Below are 23,852 nucleotides of genomic sequence, written 5' to 3' on the forward strand. Positions count from 1 at the left end.
GGTTCAGGCGATTCTCCTGCCTCAGCCTCCCAAGTAGCTGGGATTACAGGCATGCGCCACCACGCCCAGCTAATTTTTAGTAGAGACTGGGTTTCTCCATGTTGGTCAGGCTGGTCTCAAACTCCCAACCTCAGGTGATCTGCCCACCTCGGCCTCCCAAAGTGCTGGATACAGGCATGAGTCACCATGCCTGGCTATTTTTACTTCTTTTAATCTTTCACAGCCTGGCTACTGAGAGGCTGTCTCTGGGTAGGCATAAGCCACTTACTGATCAAAGATTGGACTTAAGCCCCCTTGGCCAGTTAAGATCTTAAAGCCCACCCTAATGACCACCAGAAATGTTATGTGACTTGCAGATTGCTATCAAAGCTGAAGGAGTTTACATTTTAGCTTCCCATTCAGTCAGGGACTAATAGTTGGATCTTCATTCTCCACTCAGTCCAGAGAGGGCATGCACATATTCTGCCAGACTGTCAGGGATAAGTGTGATTTTATTTTAAAGCCTGACTTCCTAGGAGGTGCTCCTGGGTCAGAGTAACTGAATGTTCAGTCAATGATTAGAGGTTGTGTTTAAGCCTCATATACCAGTGATGGTTACACTATTTGTTGATCAATCCACTTATCCGTTTCCTGGGGCTGCCGTAACAAATTACCAAACTGTACAGCTTATACAACAGCGATTTATCCTCTCAGAGTTCTGGAGGTTCTGGAGGCTACACGTCTGAAACCAAGGTGCTGGCAGGACCACACTCTCTCTGAAGACTCTAGAAAAAATCCTTCCTAGCCTCTCCCTAGCTTCTGATGGCTCTGGCAATCCTTGGCTGGTAGATGAATCACTCAAATCTCTGGCTTCACACAGCATTCTCCCGTGTGTGTGTTTCTTTTCCTCTTACTAAAATCCCGTTTGAATTGGATTTAGGCCCACCCTAATCCAATACAATTTCATCTGTAATAATTATATCTGCAAAGATCCTATTTCCAAATAACATCACATTTTGAGGTTCTGGGTGGACATGAATTATTTGCGGGGCGGGGGGCGGGACACACTATTCAACTCAGTACAATCTATGTGTGGCCTGAAAATATTATCTGAATACCCCACATCCTACTCTGACTGCTCCTGAGTGGGTATGGCTGGTGCATGTGCAAAGCCTTGTCCCCCAGGGCTGACTGTGATCCCAGAAGGGCTCTTCTTGGCTTTTTCCCTGGTGCTATTTGTTGAACAACCTATTGCTCTGCTCTTTTGTATGTTGCTCCTAGTATCATGGGAGCTATTACAGCCCTCTTAATTGGTCTCCATCATGACATCCACTGTTTTCCACAAAGCACTCAGATTTGGAATTCTCCATCACCTAAGTAAGGTAAGTCCACTGAGGAAGAACTGAGGAATTTCTGTGACCTGCCTTTCCTCCTGCAGAACTTCTGTGCCAGTGCGGGCTCAGTGATACCACCTGGTTTACAAGCAGGTGCTGGGGTAAGAGCATTGGGAAACCCAGCATTCTCATCTGCTATGCATGCTTGGAGCAGAGCTTCTGCCCCAGGAGCTGGGACAGGGAAGGGGGCCTCAGCCTGCTTGACTGCATCCACCAAGAGTAGAGCTTCTGTAACTCCAGACTAGGAGAGGTGAGATATGCTGGCATCTGACCTCTGCGAGTGAAACCACAGTCCCAACCCTGGGAGCTGGTAAAGAGGGGGAATCCCTTGGCCTCCTGACTGTACCAACCCAGACTACAGCGCCTGTAGTCGTTTCTGTGAGAGGGATCTGGAAGGAGTTGGAGGGAGCAAGTCATAGCTCAAATGCCACAGACAACGGCTATTATTGAGATTTAGTAGGTTTTCTTGAATTAACTGTTTCTCCATCTGCTGTATGCCCTTAGGAGAATTTCCAAAAGCTTTGAAAAATTATTTTTTAAAAGTAATGTTCTCCAGCTAATGGTGGTTTTTGCTGGGTAGGCGCTTTGCTATACTCCTCATCCCACCATTTCAGAAACACAAATCTTCTACTTCTATTTTTAACATTTAAAATTTTCCTTCTGAAAGTAAGTATATACCATTAAAATTTACAGTTACTCACAAGGAATATTTTAAAGTGTCATCTAATTCCATGATAGCAGCCTGGTTCCCACAACGGTAACAGTAATTGGGTGCACTGAAAATAGTAACCACATTCCGATCATGACACCAATTGTATCCCTGCAGGATAAAAACAAATTCAATATTTCATTATAATATTATGATTTTGACACAGATACATTTAAAAAAAACTAAACTCAAAAACTACAGGCACTCTCTGTGGAAATGTAGTTGTCTATATTACTTTACAAGGTTGCCATCTTTGATAGTTTGTGTACCTGTACAGAACCCTGTGCAATTCGTGGGCCTAGGATTCTGTTAAATGCAGCTCGCTAATTGTTGTTTTGCCTTAACTATGCTTGAAATCTCGGCAAGGATGTGTACTGAATTTCTCCCACAATCCTAATAAATCTCTCAATTTTCCCTCATGAATTATGCCAATTATCCTTTATATATTTTGAAGCTATTACTATGTAAATACAAATTTAGAATACTTTCTTCCTAGAGAACTGGGACATCAATAACCTCTTTATTTCTAACAACACCTTTTATTTGAGCCTATCTCATTCATATTATTGGCTATAATTAGTATTAAATATAGTGTGTATATATATACATGCTAATTAGTGTTACGTGTGTGTATATATATACATGTATGTGTATATGTATACACATACACACACACGCACACACACGTGTTGCTCAGGCTGGAGTGCAGCAACATGATCTAGGCTCACTGCAACCTCCGCCTCCTGGGTTCAAGCAATTCTCCTGCCTCAGCCCCCTGAGTAGCTGGGACAACAGGTGCACGCCACCACACCAGTCTATTTTTTTGTATTTTAGTAGAGATGGGATCTCACTATGTTGCCCAGGCTGGTCTTGAACTCCTGAGCTCCAGCAATCTGCCTGCCTCAGCCTCCCAAAGTGCTGGGAATACAGGCACGAGCCACCGCGCCAGCCTATTAGCTATATTTTTGATATTTTGATTACTTGATATACCAATATACCATTTCCCAACTCTTACCTCTAGTTTGTAGTGTCTTTTTTTTTTTCCCCCCTCTTTTTTTTGAGAGAAGGTCTCACTCTTTTGCCCAGGCTGGAGTGCAGTGGTATGATCACAGCTCACTGCAGCCTCAACCTCCTGGCTTCAAGCGATCCTCTCACCTCAGCCTCCCGAGTAGCTGGGACAATAGACATATGCCACTATGCCCAGCTAATTTTTTGACTTTTTTTTTTTTTTTATAGAGATGAGGTCTCACTATGTTGCCCAAGGTGGTCTGAAACTCCAGGACTCAAGAGATCCTCCCACCTCAGCCCCCCAAAGTGCTGGGATTACAGGCATGAGCCACTTTGTCCAGCCAGTCATTTATGTTTTAGGTACATCCCAAATAACAGCTACATTTTGATTATTTATCCAATCGAAGAGTCTCAGGCTAAAATTTTAGTCTGTTTCTTATAATCACTGATATAATTAAATTTATTTTTTCTATATAAATTTGTGTTTTTTTTATCATGCTCCCTCGTCTCTACTGGGCTGGTGAAGTTTTCTCTAACGTCTTGAAGCCACTCCCTACTGGTCTGGAGGGATTATGTTGTTTATATTCCCTTAGTAGTTGTAAAACAGTTAACATTATAGTGGAGAAATCTGGCAGACATCATCTTAACTAAGTGATTAAAGTTGCCACCACCAGCATTGAGACAAGCAGATTTTAGGACCACTTGATAAAATGCACGGAGGAGGACACACCATCTTTCTACGGCATGACTGCCAAAAATGCATACAGTGAATCCCTAACTGCAAGGAAAACATCAAACCCCAACTGAGGGATATTTCTGTAAGATAAAATGCTCCTACTCTTCCAAAATGTCAAGAATGTGGAAAACAAAGAAAATCGGAGGATTTCCACATCAAAGTAGAATGAACACAACCTAATCTTTGGATTAGATTATGCACATACAGTATGCACAAAATTAAATTTTGCTATAAAAGACATTAGTGAGACAATTAGTAAAATTTGAATAAAGTGTTCATATTAAATAATAGTACTATATGAACACAAATTTCCCAACTGTGGTAACTATACGGTGGTTATGTGATAGCGTGTCCTTAATTTTACAAAATACACATAGAAAGTTGGTAGTAAAGGAGTATTTGTCTGCAATAGATATTCAAATGGTTCAGAAGAAAGTGTGGGGGTTGAAGAGGAAGGGAGACACAAAATGATAAAGCAAATATAGTAAAACATTTACAGTCAGGAATTTGAATGACTCATACAGGGAATTCTGGGGTACTATTTTTGTAACTTTTTTCTAAGTCTCAATTTCAAAAATGAGTTATAATTCTGCTCCGGTCTACTAGTGCTTTCCCTACTTGCTAAAACCAGCAAGTTTTTCCTCTTTTCACCTAGGTAATAAATGGTGAGGAGTGTTTCTTAGTTAAGTCAAAATGCCTTATTACAGAAGTATATGCTAATCTGAAATAAAGATCATTCTGTAAGGAAAGTACATACCTCCATTACAAGCTGGTGGGCACGAGAAACCAGTGTGAGACCATTGGCGTGGTTAAAGGTTTCAGAAATGTCTTGTCCAAATGTGTAGCCAGCACCACGTGGTGAAATACCCCATCCACCACGATCATCTGGATCTGACCATAACAGATCACACATTGGGCCCTGACCAAGAAAAATAAGTACATGTTACAAATTATTACCAGTCATACTTTATCGTCCTCAAAATGTGGTTATATTTTCTTTTCCTTTCTTCTTCTTTTTTAAACTAAGGTTACCTCATGTGGAACTTCCTGTAAGCGATCCAGGGCTCTTATATGATCCAGTGTGTCTATGGATGGAGAGAGGCCACCATGGAGGCAGAATATCTGTTTATGAATTAACAAAAGAGAATGTATTTGTTTTACTAACTGCTAACAGTTAACAAAGAGTAAATAATGGTTAAAAGTGTCAGTCCAAATAATGCCAACATTTAAACACATTTTGTTCATTTTTCTTTTTTACCCCTTCTCTGGTCAATGGTATCCCCAACCTTGGGGACCCACCATTAAATTTCTTTTTTTTTTTTTCCCTCCCTCCCACCGTTCCTCCCTTCCTTTTCTCTGGCCAATGGAATCTCCATCCTTGGGACCTACCATTAAATTTCTTTTTTTTTTTTCTCCCTTCCTCCTTCCCTCCTTTCTTTTCTTTCTGTAGAGATGGAGTCTTGCTGTGTTGCTGAGGATGGAGTGAGGTGGCTATTCACAGGCACGATCACTATGCAATGCAGCCATGAACTCCTGGGCCCAAGCAATCCTCCCGCCTCAACCTCCTGAGAAGCTGCGATTACAGGTGCATGCCACTGTACCCAGTTGTCATTACAGCTTCTGTTGGTTATTGCTGATATACACAATTTTTTGTTCCTCTTACAGCAAATTCCTGTTACTGGCTACAATAAATTTTCAGTTCTTTCATATTTTCTAAGTACATGATCAAGTCATCTGCAAAAATATTTTTGGTTTTTCTTCTCAATGTTTACACCTTTTAATTCTTTTTATTGCTTAGTGCATTGGCCAGGACTTCTAAAATAAAATGGAGTAATACAAATGTTTCTGTTTTGTTTTTTGTAAACTACCTAGTTTCAAATCCATGCTCTAGGTATTCTGAATCAGACAGAATAATATAAGTTTTAACAAGCATTTTCTTTCTGATTTTGATTTTTTTTTTTTGAGACGGAGTTTTGCTCTTGTTGCCCAGTGCAATGGCATGATCTCGGCTCACCGCAACCTCCACCTTCCGGGTTCAAGTGATTCTCCTGCCTGACCCTCCCGAGTAGCTGGGTTTACAGGCATGTGCCACCATGCCTGGCTTTGTATTTTTAGTAGAGACGGAATTTCTCCATGTTGGTCAGGCTGGTCTTGAACTCCCGACCTCAGGTGATCCATCTGCCCTGGCGTCCCAAAGTGCTGGGATTACAGGCGTAAGCTACCTCACCTGACCTGATGAGAAGGTTTCTAATGTTTAGCTGATAGTACAACCAGTATTTCTTTATCCACTTAATACTATTATTTTATAAAATAACTGAGTTTTGAATCACAAATATAGGAATTTTTTTTCCAAATGATTTTGGTCTGATTTTATTTTTCTGTGCATGCCACGTCTGGTTTGGCATTGAGGTTATACTAGGCATATGGTGTCAGTTTTGAACTCTCCATCTTTTCCCAAGTTCTAGAACACAGAAATTATATGTTCCTTAAAGGTGTGGTAGAATTAGCCTATAAAACTATTTATACCTGGTTGCTATTGGTAGTTTACTTATATTGGACGAACTTCTGCAAGCCAATTTTAATAACTGGTATTTTAATATAGTAAGCTTCATTCAACTTTTTAAATTTAGTGCACTAAAGCTGCACCTGTTCTTGTGATACACAAGCTCCTGCACGGTTATAATTATGCCTTATTTCATTCCTAGTGTTTTATGTGCCTTCCTTCTTTTCTTCTAGATCAGTATTGTCCACTATTATTTCTTTTCTAGTAACTTTTCAGAAAGAGAGGAAGGAAGGAAGGAGGAAGGAAAAAATATATAAAAGCTCTACTAACGCACCCATTTAAAAATCCAGATACTTCACTAAAACTGATAGACTGTCTTTTAAAAATCATTCTGTCCAGCAATTTTATTATTGAGGACTGTGTGCTTCAAAACAATTAAAAACAACTTTAATTAAAATTTAACATCTTTTAAATTCACATTTTCTTTTAACAAGTCCAGGCAAAGTATTGTCCTTTCAAATTAATCATGGCAGTGTCCAAAATCACAGCTGAGAAAAAAAGACTGTCAGGATTACACAGAGAAAGTTATAACCAAATTATATTCCCACAAGCAGTCTAAGAGAGAATTCATCACATTCTTGACAACTCTGGGCTTTTATAATTTAAGAATTATGGAGTTTTATTATATGTTTTATATTTATATTTATTTTATTTTTTGAGATGGAGTCTCACTTTGTCACCCAAGCTGGAGTGCTGTGATACGATCTCGGTTCACTGCCACCTCTGTCTTTCTCAGGTTCAAGTGATTCTCCTGCCTCAGCCTCTCAAGTAGCTGGGACTACAGGCATGCACTACCATCCCTGGCTAATTTTTGTATTTTTAGTAGAGATGGGTTTCACCATTTGGCCAGGCTGGTCTTGAACTCCCAACCTCAGGTGATCTACCCACCTCGGCCTCCCAAAGTGCTGGGATTATAGGTATGAGCCACCTTGCCCAGCCTTTGTTTTATATTTAAATTTAAATCAGTTCATGCTTTCAGTGATTATCTCTAGAAATTGAAATAGGAAATTTGCATAATTTCTTCTTATACTTTTGAATGTTTCATGATCTGTCTGCACTGCAGAAATAGCATTTGCTTCTATTTTCTTTTTTTGTTCTTTGAGATGGAGTTTTGCTGCTGCCCAGGCTGGAGCACAGTGCTGTGATCATGGCTCACTGCAGCCTTAACTTCCTGGGCTCAAGAGATCCTCTCACCTCTAGCTTCTTGAGTAGCTAGAACCACAAGCATGCGCCACTATGCCTAGCTAATTTTTAAATTTTTTTTGTAGAGACGGGGTCTCACTACATTGCCCAGGCTAGTCTTGAACCCCTGAACTCAAGCGATCCTCTTGCCTTGGCATCCCAAAGTACTAGCCACTGTGCCCAGCCAAGCATTCACTTCTCAGGGAAGAAGGTGTAATACACAATATAACATTTGCAATTACCATGAAAATAGAAATGCGAAGTTATTCATGGTAACCAGCAAAAACTGTGTGTATACGCAGAGATAGTTTTAAATAACATCTTGCTTTACTAGTACTACACATCAGTGTCTTAAGCATTTATTTATAATGTTTATCGGTATCTTAAAAAGCACAGCATATTCTTTGGTCAAAAGATTTACATACATATCTGAGAACAGGAAAATTTGCTGGTCCAAATGTACGTGAAACTTATCCACTTCCCTGCTTTGAAATTTTAAGTATAAGGGAAGGAGGAAAAGGCCAAGGAGATGGAGAAACACAGGTCATATGAATCTAGACCCTAGCTTACCAATAGTCAATCTTTGCCTTCATTTACCTCCCCTCCTCCCAAGATGTGAGCACACACATACATACCTGTCCATCTACTAAAGCTGTAAGTGGAAGATAATCAAAGAGATCTGTAAAATATTTCCAAACGTTGGCATTCCCATACTTTCGCAGACATTCATCATAAAAGCCATATACTTGGGTAATTTGTCGGCTTTCGTGATTTCCTCTCAATATTGTAATGCGTTCTGGATAACGCACCTGGAAGAAATGGAGTAAAACCCATAGTAAAATCCCATTTTTACTAGTGTCATGTGAAGTACATTAGTCTCCGACCCATTGTTAAACACGGCGCTTTTGGCCACCAGTATATTAAATGTTAATTTCATTTTCGAAATAAAAAATCTTGTTTATTCATAACCAGGTATTACTGGTTAACATTTGACATGTTTATTATAATCATCCTTTTTCATCATGTTTTGACCACCCTCATCAGAACCTTTGACTAATACTTATATTACTATAATAGACTTGTATCTGATACTTTGTTTCTATTATCTTTTTCATCAAATTATTATTACTTTCCTAAATCTTTCTAGAACACTATGACTTCTTACTGTGAGTAGTGCAAATCACAGGTTTGAAGCTGAGACCAACTACTCTACAGATTAACTTCTTCCCTTTTCCATTTTTATTTCCCACAGGAAGATCGGATTTGCCAATAACAACACAAAAACAGGCCCTTGACAAAACTGGGCAAGAATTCAAATGTATTAATAGTTTCCTTTCTATTACAAAACAAAAACATAAGCGACTATTTAGTTAGCAATGTGTCTGATAAGAAATATGAAAAAGCATTGGATTCTGCAAATTACGCAAAAAGCTGCAAGAATATACTTCAGTTCATACAGATTTTACTAAGCATCCGTTATGTGTCTAATGTAAGTTTGGTGCTAGAAAGCCAGATGCCAGGTCTACACAAGTACAGTCATGTGCTGGGCAACGTTTTTGTTAACAACAGATCACATGTATGATGTTGGCTGGAGCAAGAGACTATACCACATAGCCTTCGTGTGCAGTAGGCTATACCACCTAGGTTTGTGTAAGTTCCAAAGATGACAAAATCACCTAATGGCACATTTCTCAGAATGTATGCCTGTAGTCAAGTGACCCATGACTGTGTAATATATGGCTTCTGCTGCTGAGGGACCAATCTCAGTAAGGAGATATGTAAAGTAAGTAATACAAGGCAGCAAGCCACTTTTGCAGCATAAATAAGGGCTGGGAGAATAAGTTTCCTCATAGTAATTCAGAGTAGAAGGAATAAGGCTAAAATGGTTGAAGGTTACATGAAAGAAGTGAGACCTGAGCTGAGTCTTGGCAGAAAGGTAAGAAATCAGGGACAGAGTAACCTCGTGGGGGAAATCGAATATGGAAATACACAGAGTCCAGAGCACTGATGAAGAAGAAACTTTGATTTGAGCCAGAGTTCATGCTACCAACTGCCGGCAGGCAAAAATTCAGACTAGACTATAAAAGGCCAAGCAAGGAGTTTGAGTTTGTTTCTATAGGCAACAGGCAATCAACAGGAAGTAACAATAAAAAATTGTTAAATAAAAGAGATTTCATCGGCCAGCATATGCCAGGTGAATTTGGGGGGGATCAGATCTTGGAGGCAGAAATATTAGTTACCAAGCTATTGCAACAATCGAATTGTGAAGTGATAAACGGTGTGGTAAAAATAGAAAGAGACAGGAACAGACTTTTCAAAGCAAGGATTTAAAAAGACTTGTTTATTGAGTCAATATGATGGATAAGTGATAAAGTCAAATATGATTCCAAGACTTCAGCTATTCAAGAGAATGATACATTTACAAGGAATATACAGAAGTTATCCTTTTCATCTCTCCTTTAAAAAGATGTAAAACCAATTATTATTTTAAGGGGCTATAAACTGAAAGACCATAAAACAGATGATATGCAATACTGTCATTCTGAGCTTTTTGCCTGGTTTAAGTCTTGAAAAAAAAAATTGAATTTCAGTAATCATACCTTTAATGCTACAAGAAGAGTCACAGTCTCCACTGAATAATATCCTCTGTCTACATAGTCACCCATGAATAAGTAGTTTGTATCTGGTGATTTTCCACCAATTCTAAAGAGTTCCATAAGATCATGAAATTGACCATGCACATCTCCACAGACAGTAACAGGGCAACGAACCTCTTGCACATTTGATTCTTTTGTTAAAATTTCCTTTGCCTGTTAGAAAAGTGAAATCAACAATTACAAAGTTAAAAGTATCATTTCTTATCTATTAAAAGAAAATTTGGGGGAAAAAACACTTGAAATGTGCCTTATCAAAGCATATGTGAAAACCAAACCATGAGATAACACTTCACGAGAGAGGCTATAATAAAAAAGACAGTTAGTAAGTGTTGCAAACATGGGGATAAACTGGAACCCTCATACACCGCTGGTGGAAATGCAAAATGGTGCCGCTGCTACGGAAAACTGTACGGCAGTTTCTCCAAAGTTAAACCTAAAATTACCATATAATCCAGCAGTTCCACTCCTAGGTATATACTCAAGAGAAATGAAATCCAGTTATACATGCTCATGGCAGCATTATTAATAACAGCCAAAAGGTAGAAACTACCAGATACTGATCAACCAATGATGAATGGACATAATACATTCATATAATGGAACAGTTATTCAATCATGAAGAAATGAAGTACTGATACATGCTACAACTTTGAAGACATTATGGTAAGTGCAAGAAGTCAGTCACAAATGATCACATAATGTACAATTCCATTTAAATGAAATGTTCAGAACAGGCAAATCTCCAAGGCAGAAGGTCTGTGTTTTAAAAAGAATAATCTTATTATTCACAAGTTTAAAAAGGTCAACAAAAAAGTCAAAATTATGCAAATTCTTGAGTAAACAAACATTCTTACACCAATTCATAGGCCAACCTTTGATTTCTTTATTCCAATTATTCTATATTTATAGAATTAAGTTAGAACATACCATTAGGTGGTCCTGAAGTACAGAATTTATGCTTAACCACTGGCAAATGAAATGTTCTGACTAAATCAAAGTGCATTAATGGCTCGTCTATCTGGCCTCTCTGCCTAATAGCAAAAGACCCCAGAATCAGGAAGAAACATTTAAAAGCCTCTGAAGTAACAAAACAGACATCATAAAAATGATGTACCTCCCCACTAACCCACCAAAAGAGTCTCTCACGCCTTATTCTGGGCCTACTGTTATCTACAAAATTCCAACAAGCTATTTACCGAGTTTCCAGGTCCACAACAAAATTAGAAATAGAAAACCAAGAAAGGTAAGAGATGAGCACTGGGACTAATACAGAACGCAAACCGAGAGGAAGAAACAACCGGATGGCTAGCAGAGCTAAAACACAGGGGAGCCGGGCGTGGTGGCTCATGCCTGTAATCCCAGCACTTTGGGAGGCCGAGGGGGGAGGATAGCATGAATCCGGGAGTTTGAGACCAGGCTGGGCAACATAGTGAGACCTCTGGTCTCTATAAAACCTTTAAAAAATAGCTAGGCGTGGTGGTGTGTGCCTATAGTCCCAGCTACTTGGGGGGGGGGGGGGGGGGGGGAAGACAGCTTGAGTTGGGGAGTTCAAGGCTGCAGTGAGCCATGGTCGCACCACTTTGCAGTTAACCCTGGGTGAGAGTGAGACAAAAGAAAAAGAAGGCAACAACACAGCACAATAAAAGTCAAACAGGGCTGGGTGCAGTGGCTCACGCCTGTAATCCCAGCACTTTGGGATGCCGAGGTGGGTGGATCATGAGGTCAGGAGATCGAGACCATCATGGCTAACACAGTGAAACCCCATCTCTACTAAAATTACAAAAAATTAGCCGGGCATGGTGGCGGGCGCCTGTAGTCCCAGCTACTTGGGAGGCTGAGGCAGGAGAATGGCATGAACCCGGGAGGCGGAGCTTGCAGTGAGCCGAGATTGCCCCACTGTACTCCAGCCTGGGTGACAGAGTGAAACTGTCACACACACACACAAAAGTCAAACAGGATGAAGTTTAGAGTCCAGTAAGCAGATGACAGCTCAGACTGGTGGGAGAGACCACAATTTTAGGGACAGACAATTCTCTGATAATCTGAAGAGTATTTAAAAACATGGATTTTGAGTTTCATTTTATGTTCCTGCTACTCTGCATTTTTGTCAACAGACTTTAACACTGAGTTGAGGGATACTCAACCTGTAGCGATTTTCAACACACACAATAGTTTGTATACACACTGTAGGAAACATAAAGTTATTCTAGCCCCAGATTACTTATGCCAAATAGATGCACCCAGCCTAGACTCTTAATTTGAAGCAACTCTAAACAGCAGAGACAATGGGAAGTTCTATTCCAACAGAAGTGTTCTCTCCAGTGTTCTAAAACATTTCTAAGGTATGATTCTGACTGTACCTCTAACCTCCCTTAATTTCTGCAAAATGCTCATGCTTGGTTATCCAGCTCTTCTTTTGATTCTAGGCTACCACGTACTCTTCTACAAATGCCTCTTCTGCTTATAGCCTGGTAGGATTCCCAAAAGTTATGGACAATACAGCCCATACTTTCTTCTCCTTGCCTGTAATTAATTAGAATGAGATTATATGCACTGAAGTCTTCCAGAAAACATGGGTTCTCTTCACAGTTTTAAACTAATTGTGTAATCTTAAGGCCTTTATACCCTTCAGTTTCTTTTCCTGAGATCACAAATTAAACAATAATTTTACCAGAAGCCAAGTTTTTTCCACAAGACAGCTCCCAATACACCACAAACATTCTGCACTCCACATGTTTTTTGCATATGAAGAACATGGCCAAGGAGATTATAAACAGAAACATAATGGTTGTCTGGGAGGTAGGAGGGCAGTGGATAGGGATGGTGGGTAGAGTGCATTTGCTTTTCTTCCTACCTTTCTGAGGTGCTTGCACCTTGCAAAAGAATTTTTTTGAGACAGGGTCTCACTCTGTTGCCCAGGCTGGAGTGCAGTGGTGTGAACACGGCTCACTGCAGCCTCAAACTCCTGGCTCAATCAGTCCTCCCACCTCAGCCTCCCAAAGTGCTGAGATTACAGGTCTGAGCCACTGTGACTGGGCAATGCTCGAAATTTAAAAAAACAAATTCTATATTACTTTTTCAAATGGAAAAAACCTGGCTTCTTAAACTTCAAAACAAATTCCAGATGGTAGTAATTATAAAAACCACTACAGTGTTATATCCACACAATGGAATTTTATTCAGCAATAAAAAGGAACAAAGTCCAGATACATGCTACAATATGGAGGTATCTTGGAAATATTATGCTAAAAGAAAGAAGCCAAACACAAAAGACATAACCCTGGAAATGAAATTCAAATCAAAAGTACACAGAAGAACCGACTGTGGGAATGCTGACAATGTTGCTGTTGGAGAGACTCCAAATACGCAGCCAGGAACTTAGCAACATGCAGAAACTTAGTGACATAAAGAAGTGAAAATGCAAACTTATTGCATAAATGAGGAAAATGGTTTTGATGAGAGGATGAAGATATACCAGAAGAAGTGATGCTAGCAAAAATCTCCTTCTGTATTTGTCAGGAAAGATTCCTTTTACTTCAGCTCCTAAATAAATCAAACCGTTCCTAGAACTTTATAGGTATATTTAACATTATCTCTTGTATCTTACTAGACTAGCTTTTTTTTTTCTTTTTAAAGACACGGTCTTAATCTTCTTGACAAATACAGGTATTTCATGACACTGAAAGAACAAAGGAGGCCGGGGGCAGTGGCTCACACCTGTAATCCCAGCACTCTGGGAGGCAAAGGCAGGAGGATCACTTGAGCCCAGGAGTTCAAGATCACCTTGGACAACATGAGGAGACCCTGTCTCTACAAAAAAATGAAAGGAAAAAAAAAAAAAAAAAAAAAAAGCCAGGTGTGGTGGTGTATTCCTGTAGTTTCAGCTACTCAGGAGACTGAGGCGTGAAGATAGCTTGAGTCCAGGAGTACAAGGCTGCAGTGAGCTATGACCACGTTACTGTACTCCAGCCTAGGCGACAGGAAGATTCTGCCTTTAAAAAAAAAAAAGCAGCTTCCTGGACCTGCCCAAGACATAGTCAACCAGTCTCTGGAATGAAGTCAAGGAACCTGAATTTCTTATTTCTTTCCCAAGTGATTCTTATGTACACTTAAAGTTTAAGGAAAAGATGGACAATCAGACTATATAAAAATGCTAAAACTTGCACAGTAAAAATTACACACACATATCACATACAAAGTAGAAAATAATAAACATTTTTAAATGGCTAACTTTTAATTTCAAAGAATTTACACAACCAAGAAAAGACAAAATACAATTTCTTTTTTTTTTTTTTTTTGAGACGGAGTCTTGCTCTGTCACCCAGGTTGGAGTGCAGTGGTGTGATCTCCATCTCGGCTCACTGCAACCTCCACCTCCTGGGTTCAAGTGATTCTCCTGCCTTAGCCTCCTGAGTAGCTGGGATTACAGGCACATGCCACCACGCCAGGCTAATTTCTGTATTTTTAGTAGAGATGGGGTTTCACCACGTTGGCCAGACTGGTCTCAAACCTCTGACCCCATGATCCACCCGCCTCAGCCTCCTAAAGTGCTGAGATTACAGGCATGAGCCACCGCGCCCAGCTGACAAAATATAAAATTAAAACAAAAAAAGAATATGCCAACTCAACTGGAAAAATTCCTCACATTGCACACAATCCTGATAAATCTAGCCTTGTTTTCTTCATGTATTTTGGTATTGTCATTTATTTTTATTGAGGTTCTCGTCCCTTAGAATTTGCTATGGAATAGAAGTCTGTGTAGTGAAGAATTAACCTCATCCAAGGAGAGGTCTGGCCTTTGTCCCTGGAATTTCCTGCTTGGTAAAGAGTATCTCTCTGCCGGGGGGGGGGGCTCTGACCTGTGGACTGTTAATAACGTGACTTATGATGCGGGCTTTGGGTGATGCCATTATCAGTTTGGTCTCTGAAGGACTGGAGACTACAGATGTCAGCCCCTCTTGTACTCTGCCCTTATGAGTCTTTTCCCTTGGCTTACTTTAAATTGTATTCATTCCCTGTAATAAACCGTACTCATGAGTATAACAGCTTTAAGTGAGTTCTGTGAGTCATTCCTGTGAATCACTGAACCTAAGAGTGGTTTGCAGAACCCACTGAACTTGTAATTGGTGCCAGAAGTGAGGCAGTTCTGGGGAGTGTTCCCTGTAATTTATAGTTCACTAAACTTTATTTTTTATTCGTCTGCTGTTCTGAAGGTATATCATGATTAAACTTTTGAAGATGGTGTCAGAGGTGAGAACAGTGTTAGGGACTGTGCCTTCTAACTCTTGCAAAATCCTTTTTTATTACAAAAGTAAACCACATTATAAATAGTTTGGAAGGTTTTCTACGACCACCCTATTAAAAAAAAGTGTCTTTTGAATTCAAGCCCATCACTGTCCCCATCTGCTTTTTCTTGCCAGCAAGAATCACTGTCTGGTGTTCATTAATTGTGTTCCCTCTTCACAGCTGAATCTCTAGCACGTTGAACAGTCTGGTACATAGAGGTTCAACTAAAATCTGTTGAATGTATGGGATAAAAAACAGTGGCAGTATTCTGTCAACCAGTCTTCTCCTTTCTTTACTGCCTAAAGGAACAAGCGCCTCTTTTGCTAATCAAGCCGAGAATACACTGAACCAATTCTGAGTCCTCATCATCCAGAACATAAATATCATGTGGCACTCTTTTAAAGGAAGATGAAACTTAATTATTTCCCTCTCTATAAAATGGGATTTTGAGCTGGGCGTGGTGGCTCATGCCTGCAATCCCAGCACTTTGGGAAGCCGAGGCGGGCGGGTCACGAGGTCAGGAGATCGAGACCATCCTGGCTCACACAGTGAAACCCTGTCTCTACTGAAAATACAAAAAATTAGTCGGGCGTGGTGGCGGGCACCTATAGTCCCAGCTACTCAGGAGGCTGGGGCAGGAGAATGGCGTGAACCTGGGAGGCGGAGCTTGCAGTGAGCCGAGACTGCTCTCCAGCCTGGGCAACAGAGACAGAAAGACTGTGTCTCAAAAAACAAAAACAAAAACAAACAAACAAACAAAAAGGGATTTTGAGCAGAATTAAACTACAGCCTACACACTGTATCTTACACGTCAAAAAAAATCCAATTATGCTAAAAAGTTAATTCAAATAAGCTTTTTTCTAAGATTGAATAGGTGAGAACCCTTAAATTCACCACTGTATCCCCGTCTCAAAATAAAAACGATTGTCTTTGCATAAAATATTCACTTAATAGACCTCCAATGGAGTTTTGCACATTTTTGTTGTAACATGATGCTATTACAATGCAAGTCAGGAATCTTAGGTTGCACCTCAGGATTGTTTTAATTAATTTGATCGCAAAAGTATCTCGGTCAAAAAACAATTTACAAGGAATGATGATAAATATTTCTAAATTACAAAGGACACAACAGCAAACCAGTTCTAAGCTTGGGCGCTTGAGCTCTCCCATTCTCCAGAAAGGAAATGGAATCTGTAATACACAGAACTCCTTCCCAGAACTCCTTCCCAGGGTTAATATGATTTTTTTTTTTTTTTTTTTTTTTTTGAGACGGAGTCTCCCTCTGTCGCCCAGGCTGGGATGCAGTGGCGTGATCTCGGCTCACTGCAAGCTCAGCCTCCCGGGTTCATGCCATCCTCCTGCCTCAGCCTCCTGAGTAGCTGGGACTACAGTGCCCGCCACCGTACCATGCCCGGCTAATTTTTTTTTTTTTTGTATTTTTAGTGGAGACAGGGTTTCACCGTGTTAGCCAGGATGGTCTGGATCTCCTGACCTCGTGATCCGCCCGCCTCGGCCTCCCAAAGTGCTGGGATTACAGGCGTGAACCACCGTGCCCAGCCGTTAATATGATTATTAATGAAATTTAGAGTTGAAAAGTAACATACAGGAACTATTAGATCATATTTGGTCATTAAGGAAGAAAAGATGTCTTCATACAAGTTTCTTTAAACAATCTGGATTAGGTTTACATTTCATTACATTTACTTGAAGGAAATCAGTTCAAAACAATAAAAAATTTCTATAACACAGACTCAGATTTCTCAAACAGATTATGTCTGTAATTTTAATATCATTCTTCTAGAAAAAACTACGTTCAGAAAACAATCTAGGAAAATAAGCATTAATTCCATCTTCAATTTCTGGCATTTTTGTTTCCTTTTACCAAGGAAGGGCTTCATTCACCAAGTCTTTTATAACATTTGTACTGAAGAAAAAAGACCGTGAAGAAAAAATTTCTACAAGATCTTCAAATAAGAATAAAAGGCACACACAGCAATTAAAGGTAGGCAATGAAAAGAAATTTTACATTGTAAATATCTTCACTTTATCTACTTAGATATACAATTTGACACGTCATATATAAAGCAGAGAAATGTAACAAAGTCCACTTTCCTGCCATTAGCAATGGTTCATGCTAGTCTAGTTTGGTTTAATTTCTTTACCTGTCCACTAAGAGGCTGGCTTAGCAAGGAAAACAATGATTTGTTCAGTCACTAGAATTGGGTCTTGACCCTCTATTTCACTGTAATCATGCCACTCTTCGTTATAGTAAGAAAGGAGCTATTTTATCACTGCATTTTAGATTTTATCAATGGACCACCAAAGCTGGCACTAATTTTTGCTCAAGGGAAATTAAAAATGGAAGTACCAGTTAGGCATTTTGCCTGTCAAGACCACTATTTTTATTTTTTAAGCTGTAATCAGTCACAGAAAGTAATCTAAAAAATTTTTCTCAATTCACAAAAATCATTCATTTTTACCAGGATCTAATCTTCATTAAGATGGTTTTGGGCATTCAGGAACAAGCATACTATTTCACATTAGGAATGAAGTCATATCCTAAAGATATTTCTGCTTATTTCGAGGCTAACGCCAGGACTCAGAAACGTTGCCATCAGTTCAATATAAAATCTACATATTTATACTTCTACACAAGCCTCAACATTTTTCTCAATAGGTACTTTATAATCATCAGAATAAAGATCTGCCAGCACACAAACTGGCTGAATTCCCCCTTCCCCCTCCCACCTAAAGAATCATCACCAAGGTTCTTCAGTTATAAAATTTATCAGATCAAAGAGCTTAAAATTTTTACTCTTTCTGAGACAAGAGTTAAATATAATTCTAGTCACAGAGTGTCCTGAGCAGTGCCAGCCTGGCTCTCTAGGCACACAATCTTCTAAAATAACTGCATACTGCTGATGCAGGAATGAATCACAGAAGCAATTTCTCTGCACACACAAGAGTCGTCAAATTCACAATTAGCTTCAAAAGCTGGATTGCTAATTTAAGTTAGTGTTAAGAGCTAGTCTTCTCAGAAGACAGGCCTTACTATTTTATGCAAACAATTTTTCACTAGGCAGAAATTAACCTTGGAAGCCAGACACACCATACCATTCATACTCTTATTTTTTGTAGTCATTCACCCACTGGCACTAGGATAGATTTTATTTTTGCTACTACCTCAAAATAGGCCTTTACTAGTACTACTCTGGTCTTGATTTCAGTGGACTCCAGTCTTTTTTTTTTTGGAGATGGAGTCTCGCTCTGTTGCCCAGGCTGGAGTACAGTGGCGATCTCAGCTCACTGCAACTTCCACCTCCTGGGTTCAAGTGATTCTCCTGTCTCAGCCTCCCAAGTAGCTGGGACTACAGGCACACGCTGCCACGCCTGGCTAGTTTTTTTGTATTTTAGTAGAGATAGGGTTTTACCATGTTGCCCAGGCTGTTCTCAAACTCCTGAGCTCAGGCAATCCACCCACCTCAGCCTCCCAAAGTGCTAGGATTACAGGGGTGAGCCACCGTGCCCAGTCGACTCCTTCAGTTTTTAGGCAATCTGAATTAGAATAGAAATTTAAGGAAAAACCACCACCATACGATGTAACTTTCTATAGAATAGTATTTCCAATAGAATAAAAAAAATCATGGTATTTTAAAAAAACCCAAAAATTGAATCACAAAGAATTAAATAAAGATAATTTATATAATTAGGTTTGACTTTTATTTTTCTCATATATTCTTTCTACATGCCTGCTACTCTTGCCCTGGAAAGGAAGCGCAAGTATTAAGCAGACCAAGTCAGGAGTAAAGATACTTCACACAACTGCTATTAATCCCAGTACTGTGTGGTTCACATAACAGGGACCACTCCTTTTCAGGGTTCTATAGCCACTATATAAAAAAAATCTCCTTTGAAGTACATTTACCACAGAAAAGCCATATCAGCACAATCTATTTATTTTTCATTTCTTACAAAAGAAAATGGGGTGACATTTAAGATTAAAACTTTCAGCCTTCCTTTATTTAACATTCACTGAGTGCTTACTTCTCATTAGGGCTTTACATAGACAGCATTTTTTTTTTTTTTTTTTGAGAACACTGCACTCTGTCACCCAGACTGGAGTGCAGTGGTATGATCACTGCTCACTGTAACCTCTGTCTCCTAGGGATTCTTGTGTCTCAACCTCCCGAGTAGCTGGGAGTGCAACACTACGCCCAGCTAATTTTTGTTTGTTTGTTTTAGTAGAAGCAGGATTTTGCCATGTTGGCCAGGCTGGTCTCGAACTCCTGGCCTCAAGTTGATCTACCTGCATCGGCCTCCCAAAATGCTGGGATTACAGGCGTGAGCCACTGTGCCCGGCCAATGGATAGTATCTCAGCACTCACAACCAACCCAGGAGGATTGGGACATATCATCTCTGCCATAAGGAATCAGAGGCGCAGAAAGACTGACAGCTAGCAAGCTGTGAAGGAGGACTGGAACTCAGACAGGATGAACGCTACACTTGTTATGTATCAACAAGGAGGATAGGGGTAGGGATATAAAACGGAACTAGAAACTAAGGTCAGAAAACATATATATGTATATATACACATGCACACACAAACCACAAAACTAGGTCATAGCTGCCAGAAGAGGGTTGCAAAACTAAGCACGGCTCAAAAGAGTAGAGATATGAGAATTATCATACTTCTCCATCCCACTGGCAACTCCATCAATGGGGGAAGAGAACAAAGATGAATGAATTTCACTAACAAATTCATGTTTTGTGGGTGAGTACAAATATTCAAAGAAAAAAAAAAGGGCTGGGAGTGAGGCCTCACTCCTGCAATCCCTGTACTTTGGGAGGCCAAGGCGGGAGGATCGCTTGAGCCTGGGAGTTCAAGGCCAGTTTGGGCAACATGGTGAGACCCCATACAAAAAAATATTATCCCGGTGTGGTGACACATGCCTGTGGTCCCAGTTACTTGAGCGGCTGAAGTGGGAGGGTCCCTTGGGCCCCAGAGGTCGAGGCTGCAGTGAGCAGTGACTGCCCCATTGCACTCCAGCCTGACTGATACACCAAGACTGCATCTTAAAAAGAAAAAAAAAAAAAGCTAGTAAGATACAAGAGATAATCTTAAATATACCTGTGAAGTCCTAGGAACTGTTAGTTTGATTTATTTAGGAGCCAAGTAAAAATAATCTCTGTCGACAAATACAGAAAGCTTCCTCAAGTGATCGTTGACACTCCGGTGTGATTATTTCAAAGTACAGCAGTGGTACAATATTCTTCTCTAGGAGTTCACCTTAAAATTATTAGAAAGTCAATGGGGACTGTGCACGAGGCTCGTGCCTGTAATCCCAGCACTTTGGGAGGCTGAGGGATCACTTGAGGTCAGGAGTTCTAGACCAGCCTGGCCAACAAAGCGAAACCCCATCTCTACTAAAAATACAAAAATTAGCAGTGCATGGCAGCGTGTACCTGTAATCCCAGTTACTCGGGAAGCTGAGGCAGGAGGATCCCTTGAACCCAGGAGGTGGAGGTTGCAGTGAGCAGAGATGGCACTACTGCACTCCAGTCTGGGCTACAGAGTGAGACTCTGTCTCAAAACAAAAATGAAACAAAAAAAAGAGTCAATGGAAAAAACTGATTCAACTAACACTTTGCCCATAACTTCAAGTCTGTATTCTGATGCTCATAGTCAGGTTAACTGACTCAGCTCATTTCAAACCTGTACATTTCACTTGGCATTAGAGCTTGAGAGAGATGTTTAAAGCATACATTTTAAGCCTCATGAAATTACAGGTTATCACAATAAAAATGAACGTCGACTGAAGTCACAAGTAAGCAGTTTGTTTCAGAAAGAGAAAAATACCACCTGCTTGGCACTTCTATATACAAAAATAACTCCTCCTGTGTTAACAGTTACTTAATACACAAAGGCCCCAGCCAACATTATACCTGTTAAAAATACTATTTTAACTTAACACCATCTATTAGTGCTCCTTTCCTAAGTAAATTTCATGATTTTAAGAGTGCCCTAAAATTAGACTAACAAAATCTTTTCTTCACCTACTTCTGCGACGTCATGACTTCCAAACATTATGGTTAAGAAAATTCTATACATCTTAAAATAACATCGTTACTTCTTCATGGACTTCAAGTGAGAATTTTTAACATAAAAATACATGAAAATTATTTAGTCCACCTTGTAAAGGATGAATTTGGAAAACTCTAGACTTTAAAGATGGAGAGATCGAAATAATTCCAGGAGTTAAGAAAACAATGGATACAGAATTCAGAAAGTGAAGATCACACACGATGTACAAGAACGAAATTGATCACCTGCATGTTTTACTATTCTTTGGAAAAGAAAAAAACTTTATATATATTAAAAACAAAAATAACTTTCTGCAAAGTGTTATCGTGCATGAAAACACACATCCCATTTATTTCCAGCAAACACTGTTCCCAAACTTAAGACCAGCTCTCGTTTCTCAATCAACGCTTTACTTCCAAGAGCCACTCAACGCAAAGACCAGTCACCACCTGTTTCCACCAAAGTCAACCTCTATTTTAAAAATCACAGTTGGCCATCACGCCTACCTCTCCACAAACGCTTGACACATTCAAGAGTCAGTGATTTTTTTTTTTTTTTTTTTTGAGACAAGGTCTCGCTCTGTCGCCCAGGCTGGAGTGCAGTGACGCGATCTCGGCTCACTGCTGCCAGCCTCCACCTCCTGGGCTCAAGCGATCCTCCCACCTCAGCCTCCCGAATAGTTGAGATTACAGGCACCCGCCCTCACGCCCTGCTAATTTTTAAAAAAAAATTTTTGTGGAGACGGGGCCTCACTGGTCTCTAACTTCTGCGTTCCAGGCTGGTCTTTAACTCCTGGGCTCAAGCAATCCTCCCGCTTCGGCCTCCCGAGTAGCTGTGACCACAGGCGTGAGCCACCGCGCCCGGCTTGAGTTAGTGATTTCTGAGGTTCCCCGTTCACCTAACAAAAATTCTACATTTATTAACAAGTTCATTAATAGGCACGACATTCTGGTTAATTTTAGGTGCATTTTCAGAAACTGGTCTGAAAATGGTCCTTTTCGGATGTCGCTTTCGTTATTCCACTCGGGAAATGCCAGAGTGGCAGGAACTCCAGTGGAGCGCAGGCGACCCCGACCAACCTCCGGCTTGGCTCCGGGGGCTATGGTTCCCCGCCCGCCCGCCCGCCCGCCCTCGAGCCTCCCACGACCAGGATCTGGGCCGGGGGCGTGGGGCGTGTACCACGCGGAGGCAGAGGGGCCGGGCGAGGGCAGCCCAACGCCCCGGGGCCGGAACGGCTGGGCCGGCCGCCCGGGTGGACGCCGGAGCCGGACCCACAGCCCCGCGGGCCCCCGGTGGGCCGCGCCGGGCCAGGGGCCAGCGGGCGGACGGGCCGGGGCGGGCAGGAAAGCTGCGGCCCGTCCCAGTTCCGCGCTCCCGCACTCGCCCCCGCGGCGCCCTCACCTTCTCGCACAGCGTCCGCACTTGGTTCTCGTTCAGCTGCTTACACTCGTTCAGCTGCTCGATCCACTGGTCCAGCTCCTTGGTGAACGCCTTGTCGTCCATGGCGGCCCGATCCCGATGCGGATCCCGAGCCCCGGCCCGGCCGCTGCCCTCCCCCCTCCCCACCCGCCCCCGGCCCCGGCCCGGGCGCCGCTCCCCTCTCCCTCAGCCGCCGTCGCCAGATCCCACAGGGGGAGGACCGAGCCGGGGAGGGCGGCCGCAGTCCCCGCGCCCCGCCCAAGCCCAGCAGGCGGCTCCGAGCGCGAGGCCTGTAGGAGACCCCCGCCCGCCCTTCCCTGCCCGGCCGCGCGCCGCAGGAGTCGGTGAAGGACGCGGGGAGGTGCCGGGAGGGCGGCGCGGGCCCTCGGACTAGCTCTCGCCGGACGAAGGCCGCCAGCTACCGCTTCAGGCCCGCCTCACGCCTGCCGGCCTCTCCCGGGTATCTTTCCCCTTCTCTCGCTCTTTCTCTCCCCTCCCTCCGGGTTTCCGTCATCGCTCGGGCATTTCCGCCGGGAAAAGGCGAGCAGGCGGCGGCGCCGCCGGGACACGGCGCGCTAGGGGCAGAACGGCGCCCTCGCGTGGCTTGGCGGAGAAACGGTCCGAGGAGGCCAGGATCCCTCCTGTCCCAACCCTGCCCCAGACCAAGCTCTGCTGGTTCTCCCTTTAGATATCCTGATCTCTGGGAACTTTGTCCTCACTTTAGCTTCCTGCAGTGGTTTTTCAGCGCTCGGAACAGGGAATTGGAAAACTTGGGCTTCCCTTAACATTGTCTCCCCAGAGTCTAGCACTCAATAGTAGGCATTCAATAATGATGG

The 23,852-nt window shown here is 41.6% G+C and overlaps 1 protein-coding gene across 2 annotated transcripts in view; it reads right to left on the reverse strand.

Moving 5' to 3' along the window:
- PPP2CB (protein phosphatase 2 catalytic subunit beta) overlaps positions 1-23,545 on the reverse strand; it is a 37,518-nt gene extending 13,973 nt beyond the window's left edge. The window contains exons 1-6 of one of the 2 annotated variants that reach the window (XM_025394003.1): positions 22,999-23,545; positions 10,172-10,381; positions 8,207-8,380; positions 4,859-4,948; positions 4,584-4,745; positions 2,075-2,193 (exon numbers count right to left, since the gene is read on the reverse strand). In XM_025394003.1, the coding sequence (XP_025249788.1) occupies positions 2,075-2,193; positions 4,584-4,745; positions 4,859-4,948; positions 8,207-8,380; positions 10,172-10,381; positions 22,999-23,100 (857 nt within the window). In that variant the 5' untranslated portion in view covers positions 23,101-23,545. The remainder of the gene's footprint in view (positions 1-2,074; positions 2,194-4,583; positions 4,746-4,858; positions 4,949-8,206; positions 8,381-10,171; positions 10,382-22,998) is intronic. The other variant, XM_025394002.1, reaches the window with a different exon arrangement.
- Between the last annotated feature and the right edge of the window lie 307 nt (positions 23,546-23,852).

This window comes from Theropithecus gelada, chromosome 8, assembly GCF_003255815.1.
Source record: "Theropithecus gelada isolate Dixy chromosome 8, Tgel_1.0, whole genome shotgun sequence".
In the NCBI taxonomy this organism is placed as follows: domain Eukaryota; kingdom Metazoa; phylum Chordata; class Mammalia; order Primates; family Cercopithecidae; genus Theropithecus; species Theropithecus gelada.